Source organism: Ictalurus furcatus, chromosome 17 (genome assembly GCF_023375685.1).
Source record: "Ictalurus furcatus strain D&B chromosome 17, Billie_1.0, whole genome shotgun sequence".
NCBI classification, from domain to species: domain Eukaryota; kingdom Metazoa; phylum Chordata; class Actinopteri; order Siluriformes; family Ictaluridae; genus Ictalurus; species Ictalurus furcatus.
In genome coordinates this window covers 20,700,480-20,714,382 of record NC_071271.1, presented here as the reverse complement: position 1 = coordinate 20,714,382, position 13,903 = coordinate 20,700,480, and the positions used below count along the sequence as shown (strand labels likewise).

Genomic DNA, 13,903 nt, shown 5'->3' with positions numbered 1-13,903 from the left:
ATTTCCCTTATTATGCATTCCCCCATTCATCCATTATGGATTTCTTCATCTGCGCAACTGTACATGCTAGCACCTGCACTCTCTGCTTACATAACCATGCGCTTGTAATCCGGGGAAAATGTGGTTTTGCATTGTCCTGCTCTGGATGGCAGCATATGTTGCTCCAAAATGTGTACATATCTTTCTGCATTAATGCTGCCCTCACAGATGTGCAAGTTACCCATGCCATGTGCACTGACACACACCCATACAATGACAGATGCTGGCCTTTGGACCTGATGCTGACAACAGCTTGGATGGTCATTTTCCTCTTTGGCCCAGAGAACATGATGGCTGTTTAGTCCAAAAACTATTTGAAATGTTGACTTGTCGGACCACAAAACACGATTCCACTGTACTCCATCTCAGATGAGACAGTGTTGGACAGTGTTGATGTATGGCTTCTGCTTTGCATAGTAAAGCTTTAATTTGCATCTGTGGATGCAGCAGCGAATGGTGTTGCCAAAGTATTCCCGAGCCCATGTCAGGATATCCATTACAGACTCATGACGGTTTTTAAGACAGTGATGTCTGAGGGATCGGAGATCACATGCATTCAGAAGTGGTTTTCGGCCTTGCCCTTTACACACCAAGATTTGACCGGATTCCTTGTATCTTTTAATTATATTGTGCACTGTAGAACATGAAATCCCCAAAATCCTACTGATTTGTATCTGGGGAATGTTGTTCTCAAAGTGTTGGATTATTCGCTGGTGCATATGTTGGCAGACTGTCGAGTTTCGACCCATACTTGCTCTTGGAAAACTACGCCTTTTTTTGAAGGCTCCTTATATACTATGATTAGATGATTGCCTCACCTGTTTCACCTTCTTATTTCAACTTGTCACATTAGCACTAAATTGCCCCTGTTCCGAACATGTATCAATTTAAAAATAAGTGTTTATCTTCAAAAACCTATGCAGTTGATTAGGTAAAACATCAAATACCTTGTCTTTATACATTTTGTCTTTGTTTTTATTAGCATTTTCCATATTGTCCCACCCTTTTCGGAATTGGGGTTGTACTTAATAGCATACAATGTCACAAAGGATACTGTAGAATCTTTGCCAACAATCAATTTGCACCACATTGTGTAAATACTACAGAACTTATTTTTATACAGGTCATTTTATAGCAGGTAAAAACCAGTGGCTTTTTTTTTTCCAAACACAGGCGCACACAGCCCATAATGATTACTGTCATGATTGATTCGGTTGGGACTAGAATCGCAGAGTTGCTCTGGTAATAATAACTCCATGAAAAATTTATCCAATCTGAATAAAAAAGATAAATTACATGGATTTTAATATCGGATTTAATTTGTTTGGAGAGCAGAAAAATTGGGAGAAATAAGAAGCAGAAGATTCAGCAGTAGAGAATCATGACCAATCACATCAGCAATATTATAAGGCCTGTGGACATGAGAAATTAAAAAATGGTAGCTTCAAAAAATCTGATATAAAATTTGATTCATTTATTTCCACACGTGCAGGACATGTGGTTTTATTTTTCACATGTGATTTCTCACATGGAGGGCATGGTGGCTTAGTGGTTAAGAGTTTTCATGTTCTCCCCGTGCTTTGGGGGTTTCCTCTGGGTACTCCGGTTTCCTCCCCCAGTCCAAAGACATCTGCTGTAGGCTTATTGGCATTTCCAAATTGTCCGTAGTGTGTGAATGGGTGTGTAAGTGTGTGTGCAATTATGCCCAGCAAAGGGTTGGCACCCCATCCAGGGTGTCCCCCCGCCTTGTTCCCTGAGTTCCCCGAGATAGGCTCCAGGCTCCCCCTGCAACCCTGTGTAGGATAAGCAGTAAGGAAAATGGATGGATTTCACACATGATTATTTCATTTTTTGCATATCACATACAAGTCATGTGTTTACGTGAATTGCCTTGTGCAGTTTCAGGGCATAACAGTGAAACACACCTTCAAATGTAATGGGGGAAAAAAGTGTGATTATACAGCTTGCATAATAGAATGACCACATGTGAAATTTATTTGATTTTTCCATAAAGGGATAACTTGGCAGGGTTTCCCCATGCCCTTTCTTCAATCTTTTTCATTCCCTTTCCTCTCCCATGCAAACTGGTCCTCACCCCTCCGTAACTCTCGTAGACGCCGCTGCTGCTGCTATCCAGCTCTGAGCTTGTGTTGATGAGAAGGGTTCGCTGTGCTGAGACATTGATCGGTTCTCTGCTGCTCACCGATGACCTGTGTGAAAGGGCAAGATGTTTCTCATCTTGTAAACCTTTATTTTTGAGTAGTAGAAGTTTGATTTTGAAGGCTCCTTCTGACCTGCTATAACATTTTTTTCTGCTTTACTGTGGAACAGCAAAGTTGGCACAGTCTGACACAGCTAACGTTTTCTAACAGTAGTCAAGCCAAATAAACACCATGGTTTAAAGATGACTTTAATGGATTATTCCATTTTATCATATATGCAATTGCCATGAATGTAATTTTGACACGTTTCCCTGTACTACAGGGAAAACAAAAATAAAAGGTCAAATGTATTGAATCTAAATTCACTAGTGAGGGAAGTCTAAGGGTGATTGTTCCGTAATCAATAAACATTTATGCAAAACACATTTTTGAAGATTTTAGTCAAATGGAATTGTAAATTAAGTTTTAACTATGGAATAAAACACTGGTGCATGGTGTTATAGGGAAATAATCAAAAGATGATAGTGTGATGTGAACATGAGTTATTGTTACCACCTTGAAGTTGATTATTTTCTTATAACAGTATGTACTGAATGTTTTATTCCTCTTTTTTCCTCAAATACTACAACAACCTTCAATTATTAATTTAGCAATTATGAATGGTACATGATGCACTTTGACTGTTTACATTTAGCTAATGTTATCACTTGCATTATAGCAGGTATAAACACTCATTCACTCTACAGCATATTTTTCTCTCACATAAAGTTAAAATAATGAGAAACGCAGCTTGTCGTGTTACTGAGAAACTGGACAAAGCAATGTCTTCTGTTCTGAAAACGTTCCCATGCTGGAAATCATACTGACTGTTACAAAGTGCAGACACTCAAATCTTCACAATATCAATGATTATGATTATGGTTTTTCAGAAACCTAATAGTGTAATTTTTTAATTAATTTATTATTAATCTTAGATTATGTGGTGTGTCCACTAAACAAGTCCCTCTGAATCATTTGTTACTATAGAAACAATAACATATTAGAACAAGGACATTAATATAAACTTGTGGTTTGAATAACAGCTTATAGCCCTGTCAGAGCTGCTGTTATAGAAAACATCTGAATTACACATGTAACCCTGTTGCCTGAGAAGGGAACTAGACAATGCGTGAGCTTCTTGTTGTGGGAAGCTCCCTCGTATGTGAAAGGTATCTGAAATCTGTGTAAAATTACGGCTATTTATATGCCTGCCGTGGTCAGGTGAAGTGGCATAACGCGCATCGTGTAACTATAAAACGGCACCTGTAAATCACATCATCAGCTTCCCTTTATCTGAAACACAGGTGCAATTTACAGGCATACCCTAGTATGAAAAAGCTATGCAACATCCCGTTCCCTTCGCAGGGAACAGGGTTACATGCATAACCCAGACGTTCCCTTTCAAAAGGAACTCCAATGTTGCGTGAGCTTCATGCTCTGGGAAGAAGTATAACCACACTGTCATACTGAGGGTATGGCCTGTCACAGAGGATCCATCAATAGGGGCATGGTTGGCTGAAATTGCGGCCACGTAGACCCTAATTGTAGAAGGAGCCATCCTTGCAGTTACTATTAGTGTAAGAACTCCAGGACTGTAGCCATTGTGCAATTTACTGGGTCTCACTGATGTTCCTAGCATTTAAAATGGTCTTTACAACCTTGGTTGAGGGTAAGTAAAAGCAGCCCTCACTGGACACAGTAGGTGCAATCTTCCTCATTCCAGTGTAAGGAATGGAGAAGGGAAGAAAGCCTGCAACACTACTGGCTGGACAGCAGACATAGGCACTTAGGAATAATCTGGCCTAGTATATAGGGAGGCCTTGGCAAATCCTGGGGCAAAGGCAGGCAGGAAGGGGCAACATAGATGTCAGGGCCAGCCAAAAGAGCCTTTAGGGTCAGAAGCGTCTCTGAAGCTGACTCTAAGGGCTCAAATGGGGAACCTGACAGATCTTCCAGTGACACCACGTATAAACCTCGATGTTAGAGGATGTTGCCCCGCAGAGGCTTCATCAATAGGGGCGTGGCTGGCCTAAATGGTGGCCACATAGACCCTAATTGTAGAAGGAGCCAACCCTGGTAGTTGATGTATAAGACCACTGCTGTATTGTCTAACACATGTTAGACAACCTATCAACTGAGGAGAAGAATGTCAGTGCTAGGAGTACGGCCTACACCTCTAGGTGATTTATATGCCACAGTAGATAAGGGCTGACCATGAGGGAGGCGTCTGACATTACCGTCTTGCGTAGAGACTGGAGGGGATGCCCAGACCTAACTTTATCTTGCTCAATGTTGATAGGATTGCCCTACACATGTTGGGGATAGACACACCCTCATCGTATTCGAATCTCATATAACCCCTAGAAAATTTGTCTTCTGCACTGGAGAAAGCATACTTTTTCTTGAGGTTTTTAAATTTGGCCTGATAGCAGGCTGCAGCTGTGGCCACCCAGTCCCTCTGGTCTTCTGTGGGGGGAGGCGGGCCACCAGACTCACCTTTTGTGCCTCCCTCACAATTCAGCAGGTGGACAACAGTGCTATTGTATGCCAAGACCCACAAGCAAGACCCGCTGCCGCATAGGCTTCGCCATCCAACGCCGAGGTGGTCTTACACGGCCTGGAAGGCAAAGCAAGCCCCCTGATTTTGCTGCCATCAGCGTAGAGAGGTGGCCCGCAAGCATCTCCTCCACTTTCTGTATAGCAAAATAGCCATACTGTCTATCCCTTACAATGGCCGAATAATCCAACATCATGGGGTTATAAAAACAGCTCTCCCCAGAGTGAGACTTGGTGCACTTCCGGGGAAAAAGGGGAGTTTTGTGTGGTGTGAGGGAGTGCTCTCCTTCTCACTGACTTCCCCCTCTGGCTCCTTGGATTCAGAGAGGGTGGATTGACTCTCCATACCAGAGCTCATCACCCTTCAGCTAAGAAGTGAGAGAGCCAAGAGCGGAGCTGCTTCATTGTGCCTCTTTTATTTTTTTTTCAACTCCCACAGCCTTTACAAAAATGTCTTTCTAAAGCTCATTCTCTTTGTAGAGGATAGTGACAGAAGAGAAAAGTTATATATTTATATATATATATATATATATATATATATATATATATATATATATATATATATATATATATATATATATATATATTCTTTTGAAAATAGAGAGCAATGAAGAATTGTTGGCATGCTCACATAGACAGCCGACATACGGTTGCACTGAAGACAAAAAAGCTGATGTGGTTTACAGGCTTGATTTTACACAGACTTCAGATACCGGTCACACGCGAAGGCACTTCCCACAGAATGAATCTCACACAACGTTGAGTTCCCTTTGAAAGGGAACACTTTCTGGCCAATCATCAAGAACTTGGAAATCTGTATAATTCATGTGGATGTTTTTGTGTTTTTTTTTTTTTTTTGAGAACACTTGGTTATCTATTAGGATAGCAATGCATAATGGCACTTAGATACTAAAAAAGTTAGATAAAAGAGCATAATAGTTTTAGCTCTTGTTTCTCATACTAGGACTTTTACTGTAGTAGTAATAATAATAATAATAATAATAAAATAATTTTCTTTCTATTGCAATTTTCATTAAAATGCAGCTCAAAGTGCTTTAGTGTGAAGTTAAAAAAAAAAAGAGAGAAAAAAAAAAAACACAAATTCTCAGAGGCAACAGATGCAAGTGCAGACTTATTGTGCAGGGTGTACAAATTACGACTAAAATGTTAACACAAAACAATGAGCCATACAGACTAAGGGCAAGACTTTGGCAGACAAAGCAACAGACACAACATCAACAGAACAGAAGCATGACAATTAGGTGCACATAACTTAAACAGTGGTGCAAATCAGAGTTAAACAGGAGTGCGTGATTAGTGCCATGTGATGTGCTGGGGTTGATGGGAAGTGCAGTTTAACAGTAGTCAAAAATAAAAGTGTAAACTAAGCAAATGATGCAAATGATTGCAGTGACAGGAAAAATATGTATATTTTATTTCCCTTGGCCATAAACCATAAAGGATCCTTCCCACATCCCATCTTTGTAAGCTTATATTTAATGTGACAGACATTTAAAACCTGAATTTCACATAAATACATGCCAATTATATTATATTATGTTGTCTTCAGCACCAACAATTTCTGTACACTACCTATAAGAATTATGTTTTTTTTATTTTATTTTTTTTTTTACATATCAATCCCAATAGTGGAATATTTAAATGTAAATGTTGACAGAATTCAAAAACGTCCTTTAGATTTAATTTTCTGTTCTTTTCTCAGTAGAAATGCAGTGAAATTCTTAAGTCTTGTTGGTGGAAATAAAACATTTGCAACTAATGCATGTGTATGGTTATGTTGTACAGTGCTGTAGCATTACTAAACTGGGATTTAGTAACTGCTGCTGTACAGTAGCTGTATTTAACTATGATCACAAGACTAGCATGCCTCACCCCTCATCACTCCTCTTGCCCTCTGAAAAGCTGCATGCTCCCTCTGGAGGAGGAAAAAAGAGATGAATAAAAATAGGGGAGGATAAGATGCATGGATGTTGTGCTGTTATATGAAAACGGGTCACATTGACATGTTTAATTTCTATTTATCAACTCATATCTACAAATCACATCACATTTGGCAAACTTTTTCAAACAAAATACTTATTCAAGAATGGTGAGGGCATAAGTAAAGAGACAAAATAAACGGAATGAAATGCATGATGATTTCAGGGAAATGGAGAGTTGAATAAAGACAGAGTGAAACTGAAAGAGAGAGACAGAATAGAGAAGCTCGATCGAAAGCAATAGGGCAAGATAAAGGCAAGAAGACAGAACGGAAATGACAGCTGCTGAGGAAATGCGTATTAGGATGCAGACAGGCTGTTCCTTTTGAGTGCTATACACTTGCTGGCAGAAAAAGTACATGCTGTCTAAACACACTGCAGTGAAGAAGTGACAAGTCAACTCCTCCATTCTTTACCTTTCAGACTCCGTCCCTTCTTCCACCTGACCAATAGAAAGAAGCCTAAGGCATTGCCCAGCAGGAAGACTCCCACGAGGATGGGGATCACGTACATTGGTATAGCTGGGACTGAACAAAGAAATGCAGAACTGTTTGACACAGTAGATAATTACATCTGAACATTTAATACAGATCTAATGAAGTCTGAGTCTAGCAGCAAGAACTGATTTTATTTAAATATTAATGCTAAATTTGACTTATTTCACACTGCATACATTATTCACAACTGTCCATCTTTTAAGTGTTTGACAAGTCCTTGTCTGAAATGATATTTGAATATCCTGTTCATACACCATTCATTGATCAGAATTACCATTATAACATGTATTTAATTTATACATGTAATTCCTAACACACAATGGGCATTTATGAATCCTTTAGTAATGTATGTACAGTGCCCTCCACTAATATTTGATACATGAGCAAAAAGAGGGCTGTGAAAAATTGTCTTTATTGTTTAACCTTTGTATATTTTGTTCAAATAATTCACAAAAATACTCTGCAAATATTGGCACCCCTATAGATGCTTAAAATAAATATATCTTTGAAATATATTCCCATTGATTTTTACTTTTTTATTTATTTATTTATTTATTTTTAAGTACACCTGGGTGACTAGGAACAGGAAATTGTTCAAATATGACTTACTGTTTCACAGGGGTATAAATATGAGGTAGAACCTGACCAATCACAGGTATATGTGCTTGTTGAAAATTCCATTCCAGATTTAGCCCAAACCCCCCCCCCCCCCCCCTTCCTTCCCGGATGTTAAAATAACCTTCATTCTTCTGGGAAGATTTTGCACTAGATTTTGGAGGGTGGCTGTGAGGATTTGTGCTCGTCGAGCAACAAGAGCATTACTCAGATCAAGCACACCCCAGGTGTGGAGGCATGGGGTGTAGTCAGCATTCCAATACATCCCAAAGGTGTTCAGTGCGGTTAATATCAGGGCCCTGTGCAGGCCAATCAAATTCTTTCACTCCAACCCTGGCAAACCATATGTTTATAGATCCATCTTTGTGCACAGGGGCATTGTCATGCTGGAAAATGTTTGGGCCCCTTAGTTCCAGTCAGGGGTAAATTTAATACTACAGTGTACAGAGACATTCTAGGAAATTGCTGCAACAGTTTGGGGAAGGCCCACTTATGGTTGTGAATACCAGGCCATATAGTGTAGATTAGGATTTTGTGTTTGATCAAATCCCATATGAATGGCTTACTCTTGTGGTATCAAGCACTTCTGTGGTCAAAACCTTATTATTGCTCTGAGTTGTTTTTTTTTTGTTTGTTTGTTTTTTACACAATGTTGGAAGCTTTCAGTGTGGTTGAACTCATGTACTGTATGCGTTCCTTAATATGACTACTGTTACACTTTAATTGCAGCATTAAATACTGAAGGCCAGATGTACAGTATGTACATGAGGAACCTAACTGTGGCTCCTATAACATTTAGAAAATCTGCAATGTAAAAAAAAAAAAAGTCTGATGTATACGCTTGTGACACTATTAATGTACACAATGCTCCTAAACAATGCTTTCACTAAGATTCTAAAATCTGTGAGAATAACAAAAATAATAACGCACCCTGCTAGTTCAAAAGTTATATAGCTCCAAGCAACATGCATGGCACTAATTTACACCTGCTTCTAGGAGGCGGACAAAATCGGAACAGCAAGTGCATAATCGGGCACACTTATTATCGCACCACTGTTTTTTCCATGCCAACTTCTCACGTTTTGCACAATACTCCCTCGATTGCATTTGTATGAGGATGAGAAGTGCAAATAAACTGCACCAACCTGTACATCCTCCTACATATGGTAGTTTTGTACTTAATAGGGGTGTAACATTTAATGCCATTACATGTACTTTATTTAGCCCATGAACCAGACACCTTGTGGAAATTTCTAGCAAGTTTTGTATCTTCTATATGACAAAGCAAGCAAATTATGTTTGAAAGTAAATACTGTATGTCCTTCCCAAATCAAGAAACTTTTAATTACAGTAGACAACATTCGCTTGTGGTGATTGTGACAGTCCAGAAACATCAGAAAAGTTTACTGGACATGCAATTAGAATCTATTATAAAGCTGAGATGGGTACAAACAACTTGGTACACATGGTTGTGAATATTTTCAGTTAAGTAACCAACATGTATTAGGAAAATGTTGACATTCTCTGCAATTTTGGCTTGGTTTAACTGACAACTAGCAAATATTTTGTCATGGTAACTACCTAACATCCGTGATGCCTACCCTCCATTTTCCCCATTTTAGTTGCCTAGCACCAGTGTTTGCATGAATTCCGATGTAAGGCATAACTTACTGCTGGGGACATTTCATTTATTTATTTATTTATTTATTTTAAATGTACTAGCTTGTCGAATAGAATGATCCAAGCACATTCTATAAATATCACTTAAGCCATATTTGCAGTGTTAGTGTGGCCATGTTATCTAAATTTTTAAAAGACCTCCAACGCATCCATAATTCTCTCATTTTGTGAACGGTTTAAAGCTGTTTTGGATTTAAATGCTGTGGTGCAGATTTGTTTGACATTTTTTTTGCACCCTATCATTCTTGTCCCCAATACTTCTCAAAAGTTATGTCTATAATCAAAAAGACACATTCATCAATGCCAAAAATGATGTTATATTGTCTAACAGATATCACTATTAATGTTTGGTAACTAAAATAAAAACAGTTGTTGTTTACGCTGACATTTGTGATGGTTTCATGACAGCTGCAGTGGCATTCTTTTATCCGACTTGTCAATGGATCATCACTGTCACACATTAAAGTGCAGATTGCGAGTGCTCTCGCAGATGCAGCTCAAACAGAGTTTATCACTTCTGAGTGACACTTAACAGCATTGTAGATTTGCTAAAAACAGACACCCATAAGCTATATTTATGTAAAATACAAAATAGAAAATGTTTATGTAAAATACAAGACCCTCAAAGATGCACAGAGCATTTCCTAAAACTGTTCAAGCCTCATATAAACTCAGAGATGAAGAGAAATCTGTAATGGGTGCCTACATTTTATGTTCTATTCGGGTCAAAATAACACATTTTAAAAATCTGTAATGATATGAAACCTTTAGGTTATGATGATAATTTTTTGGTTGTCTGATTTTATATCTTCAAAAGTGGCCACTCATGCTTACGGCAGCATTATTTAGGCTACTACAGCATGACACCAAGTCCTAGGGGATATAGTATGAAAGATTTTTGTACCGGTTTAGTTTTATACTGCGTGTCCATCCAAGTTAAACACAGACCTCACTGACCAGATGAATCTTAGAACTATCCTGATGTGGTGTAATGTTCTGATGAGCATGCTTATTTCTACAGCCCAGTCTGCTTCACGACTCAAACAGAACCAAACACAGTAAGTCAGGTTCAGTAAGTGTGGAATTCTTCAGCCGACCTCACTTATAGAATTATTACAGTAGGCTATATTTTTTGTTATTTTTTGCTTTGGTAGCTTGTTTTAACTAGCTTCTTTGCTATGCATTGCTAGTTTTCATTTTGCTTACTTGTTTGCTTTCCTTTACTAGGGTATGTCTCACCCATCATCCTAGTTCAGTAGTCAGGGCACTGATCAGGGAGTCGGCTGTTTTAAGGGCTGTCACAATCACAAAATCCTTCCAGTGCACTGGAATGTTCGTTCCCAAAAAAAAAAACAACCCCACAATGCACTGCAAAACCCAGGGAGCATCGATGCTCACTATGTTCCCTTACTGGAAATGACGTTACATTTTCTGAAGCATCTCAGCTTGAAAAAAATGTGGGACGAAGTCTCAGTCAACTTCCGGCTACAAATGTAAGCAGCTTGTTGTTGTAGCTATCAAATTATTACTTACAGTAGCGAATTTTAAAGTTTATTTGATGTTCTATGTACAGTTTGTTTGAGTCTAACGATTTTTAAGCGTTTAATGATTTAAAAAAAAAAAAAAATCCTCTATCTTGCCTGTGATCTTGCTTGACATTATGACAAAAATGCATGTGATTAAGCTAACAAATTTATATGACATAAAACTTACATATTTTTCATTTTTGGTGACATTTTACAACACGATTACATAGTCATGTCACCAGAAATTCAGTTATCAGTGTCCCAATGTGTAGTGAGCCAGGGTCCTTACTTGTGCCTGAACTCATGTACACAATATACAGATTCACTACGGAGCTGGTTGAGATGCACCCCTAGATTGTCACTTGCTAATTTGCTCTTGTTTGTTTGCTTTAGGTCATTAGTTTGCTTTTACTTTGATAGTTTGCATTTGCTCAATGATTTAACTTCACTTGCTAGTTCACTTTCACTAGCGTGTTTGCTTTTAATCACTAGTTTACTTTTGATTACTAGTTTGCTTTTGCTCTCTTGGTTGCTTTCCTTCACTAGATTGCATTTCACTTGCTAGTTTGCTTATACATGCTGATTAGCTTTCAGTAGCTAGTTGGCTTTCACTCACTAGTTTGCTTTAGCTCAGTCATTTGGAATCCTTTGCTAGTATTTCACTTACTAGTTTGCTTTTCCTCGCTAGTTTGGTTTCCCTTGCAAGTTTGCTTTCCCTCTCTAGGTTGCTTCCCTTTGCTAGTTTACTTTTTTTCACTAGTTAGTTTTTTCATTTCCTAGTTTGTTTTTCTTGCTAGTTTGCTTTTGTTCTTTAGGTTGCTCCAACTCATAGAGGCCATTCAAGAAGGGATGCAGAAGCTGTGTCTGAATTCGTTCTTGATTTTTGGTCTTAGTCAGTTTGCAGTTTTACTGAATACTCTGTGGACAATGGTATCTTTGGCATATTTGCCCTACTTACTATTGTAAAATGTTTATTTTTTATATGCATCAGGTCATAATAAGTAGTTCCTGTCAGTTGCACCCACTTTACACTGAAAGAGAATAAATTCTGCAGAAGTCCATATAAAAGTCACAAATTCTGTGCTACAAGAACGACATTAACCTAATTAGAAAGATTTAGGCTCTCTGGGGTATTAGCAATATGTTACACTTTTCCTTATTACAGTGTTTCATCATGTCTCTGTACCGTCACACATATAAATGGAACAATATTAAAAAAATGTATTTTACTAAATGAAAATTTGTGGACATTGTAAAATATATTTTATATTTATATATTATTACAATTGTTTGAGAATAAAATAGATATATCGTGTATTTAAGTAGTATTTTATGACTGTATTAATATATTTAAAGAGATGCCCTGAGCCAAATGCTAAATAGTGAACAGAACATGACAGGTAAAACTCCAGCCTGCTCAGGATTGCGTGTGATTACATCAGGTATAACATCATGGTGCTGCGGCGTAGCTGCATTAAAAGAAAAGCCCTGGCTAATTAGCCATGTGTGTATAGATATTGATCCTGAATGTAAAATGACAGTTTGGCTCTGTACTTGATGGATAGCAGCAGTGAAAAAGCTGATCAGAAATGCAAGCGCAGCACCTTCTTCACGCTCCGGGGCTTCGGGATGGGGCTCGCCTGGCGCAGGATCAGAATCTGATGAATAATGGGGGAGGGGAGAGTCAGCACCAAATACACACCATATACACATATTACAGGAAAAAAAATATGTACAAGATGTTAGGTTTGAGTACACACTTTTTTATTCACACAGACACTCATACATTTCATTTGAATTGATTTTAGCATTTTAATTTGTAAATCAGCATGGAAATGTGCATTGAGATTTCACTTAACAGTAAGGCTATATTAATAAACATTAGTTAATACAGTATTGAGTATTATTAAACAGTTAAGTAATGTTTATTATCTAGATTTTTTAAATGTTGATTTCATTATTAATTTCTAAATACACATTCTTTTATAGCGCTGCTGAATTCTCAATTCTGATTGGTCAGAAAGTGTTGATTTGTTTTCCATGACAGCAGCTCTGACAATAGTTCTGTCTGCAAGGTTTGCATTGATGTGCAAGACATTATCATTACTATAGTAGCAAACTAGAAAGGGATTAAAAGTATGTAATTGTTGAATTTTCTGTGAAGCGATTTTCATTTAGCATTTTTTGAAGGAGTCTTCAGTGTCAGCGCTTTGTTACAGTCAGGGCTAAAGTTGCTGCTTTACATTTTCCGACATAATTTTATCATGTTAAAGAAGAAGAGAATGGTGAGAGAATGACTGTTTATATCTGTTATAATGTGCAATGTGTTTATATAAGTGATAATGTTATCTTGCAAACTTGTTTTATGGATCTTCTGCAACATTAAATGTTACTATAAATGGATAAAATATAATTGTGTCATTCTGTAATAAACACAATTGTGCTGGCGCTGACAAATTGCTGTTGTATAAGAAGAATAAAACACTTGGAAAATAATCAGCTATGTAGGGGTAACAATCACTCTGCTATAACAGCATGCCACTCAGTGTGGTATTCCTTCCTTAATATGGAGGTCAACATTGTTAAAAAATCTATTAAACATTAAGGATGATATACAGTTGCAATCAAAATTATTCAACCCAATTGCAAATCAGGTTTTTGTCACAATTTACCAACTTTCCAGTTCAGCAACTATAACATAAATAATGCATCATAAAGCTGTCTGTCATTACCATATTAGGAAGTAGTTAATAGAATGACTACATAGCCGTTTATTGATGCTTATAGCT

General features: G+C 37.8%; 1 protein-coding gene and 1 long non-coding RNA gene across 2 annotated transcripts in view; one reads left to right on the top strand and one right to left on the bottom strand.

The window, feature by feature from the left end:
* nphs1 (NPHS1 adhesion molecule, nephrin) overlaps positions 1 to 13,903 on the bottom strand; it is a 150,843-nt gene that overhangs the window by 5,766 nt on the left and 131,174 nt on the right. Inside the window, exons 23-26 of the mRNA XM_053647328.1 lie at positions 12,719 to 12,772; positions 7,213 to 7,323; positions 6,690 to 6,732; positions 2,135 to 2,249 (exon numbers count right to left, since the gene is read on the bottom strand). Of these exons, the coding sequence (XP_053503303.1) occupies positions 2,135 to 2,249; positions 6,690 to 6,732; positions 7,213 to 7,323; positions 12,719 to 12,772 (323 nt within the window). The remainder of the gene's footprint in view (positions 1 to 2,134; positions 2,250 to 6,689; positions 6,733 to 7,212; positions 7,324 to 12,718; positions 12,773 to 13,903) is intronic.
* The window catches only part of LOC128621513 (uncharacterized), a 67,010-nt gene that overhangs the window by 34,841 nt on the left and 18,266 nt on the right, over positions 1 to 13,903 (top strand). The window lies entirely within an intron of this gene.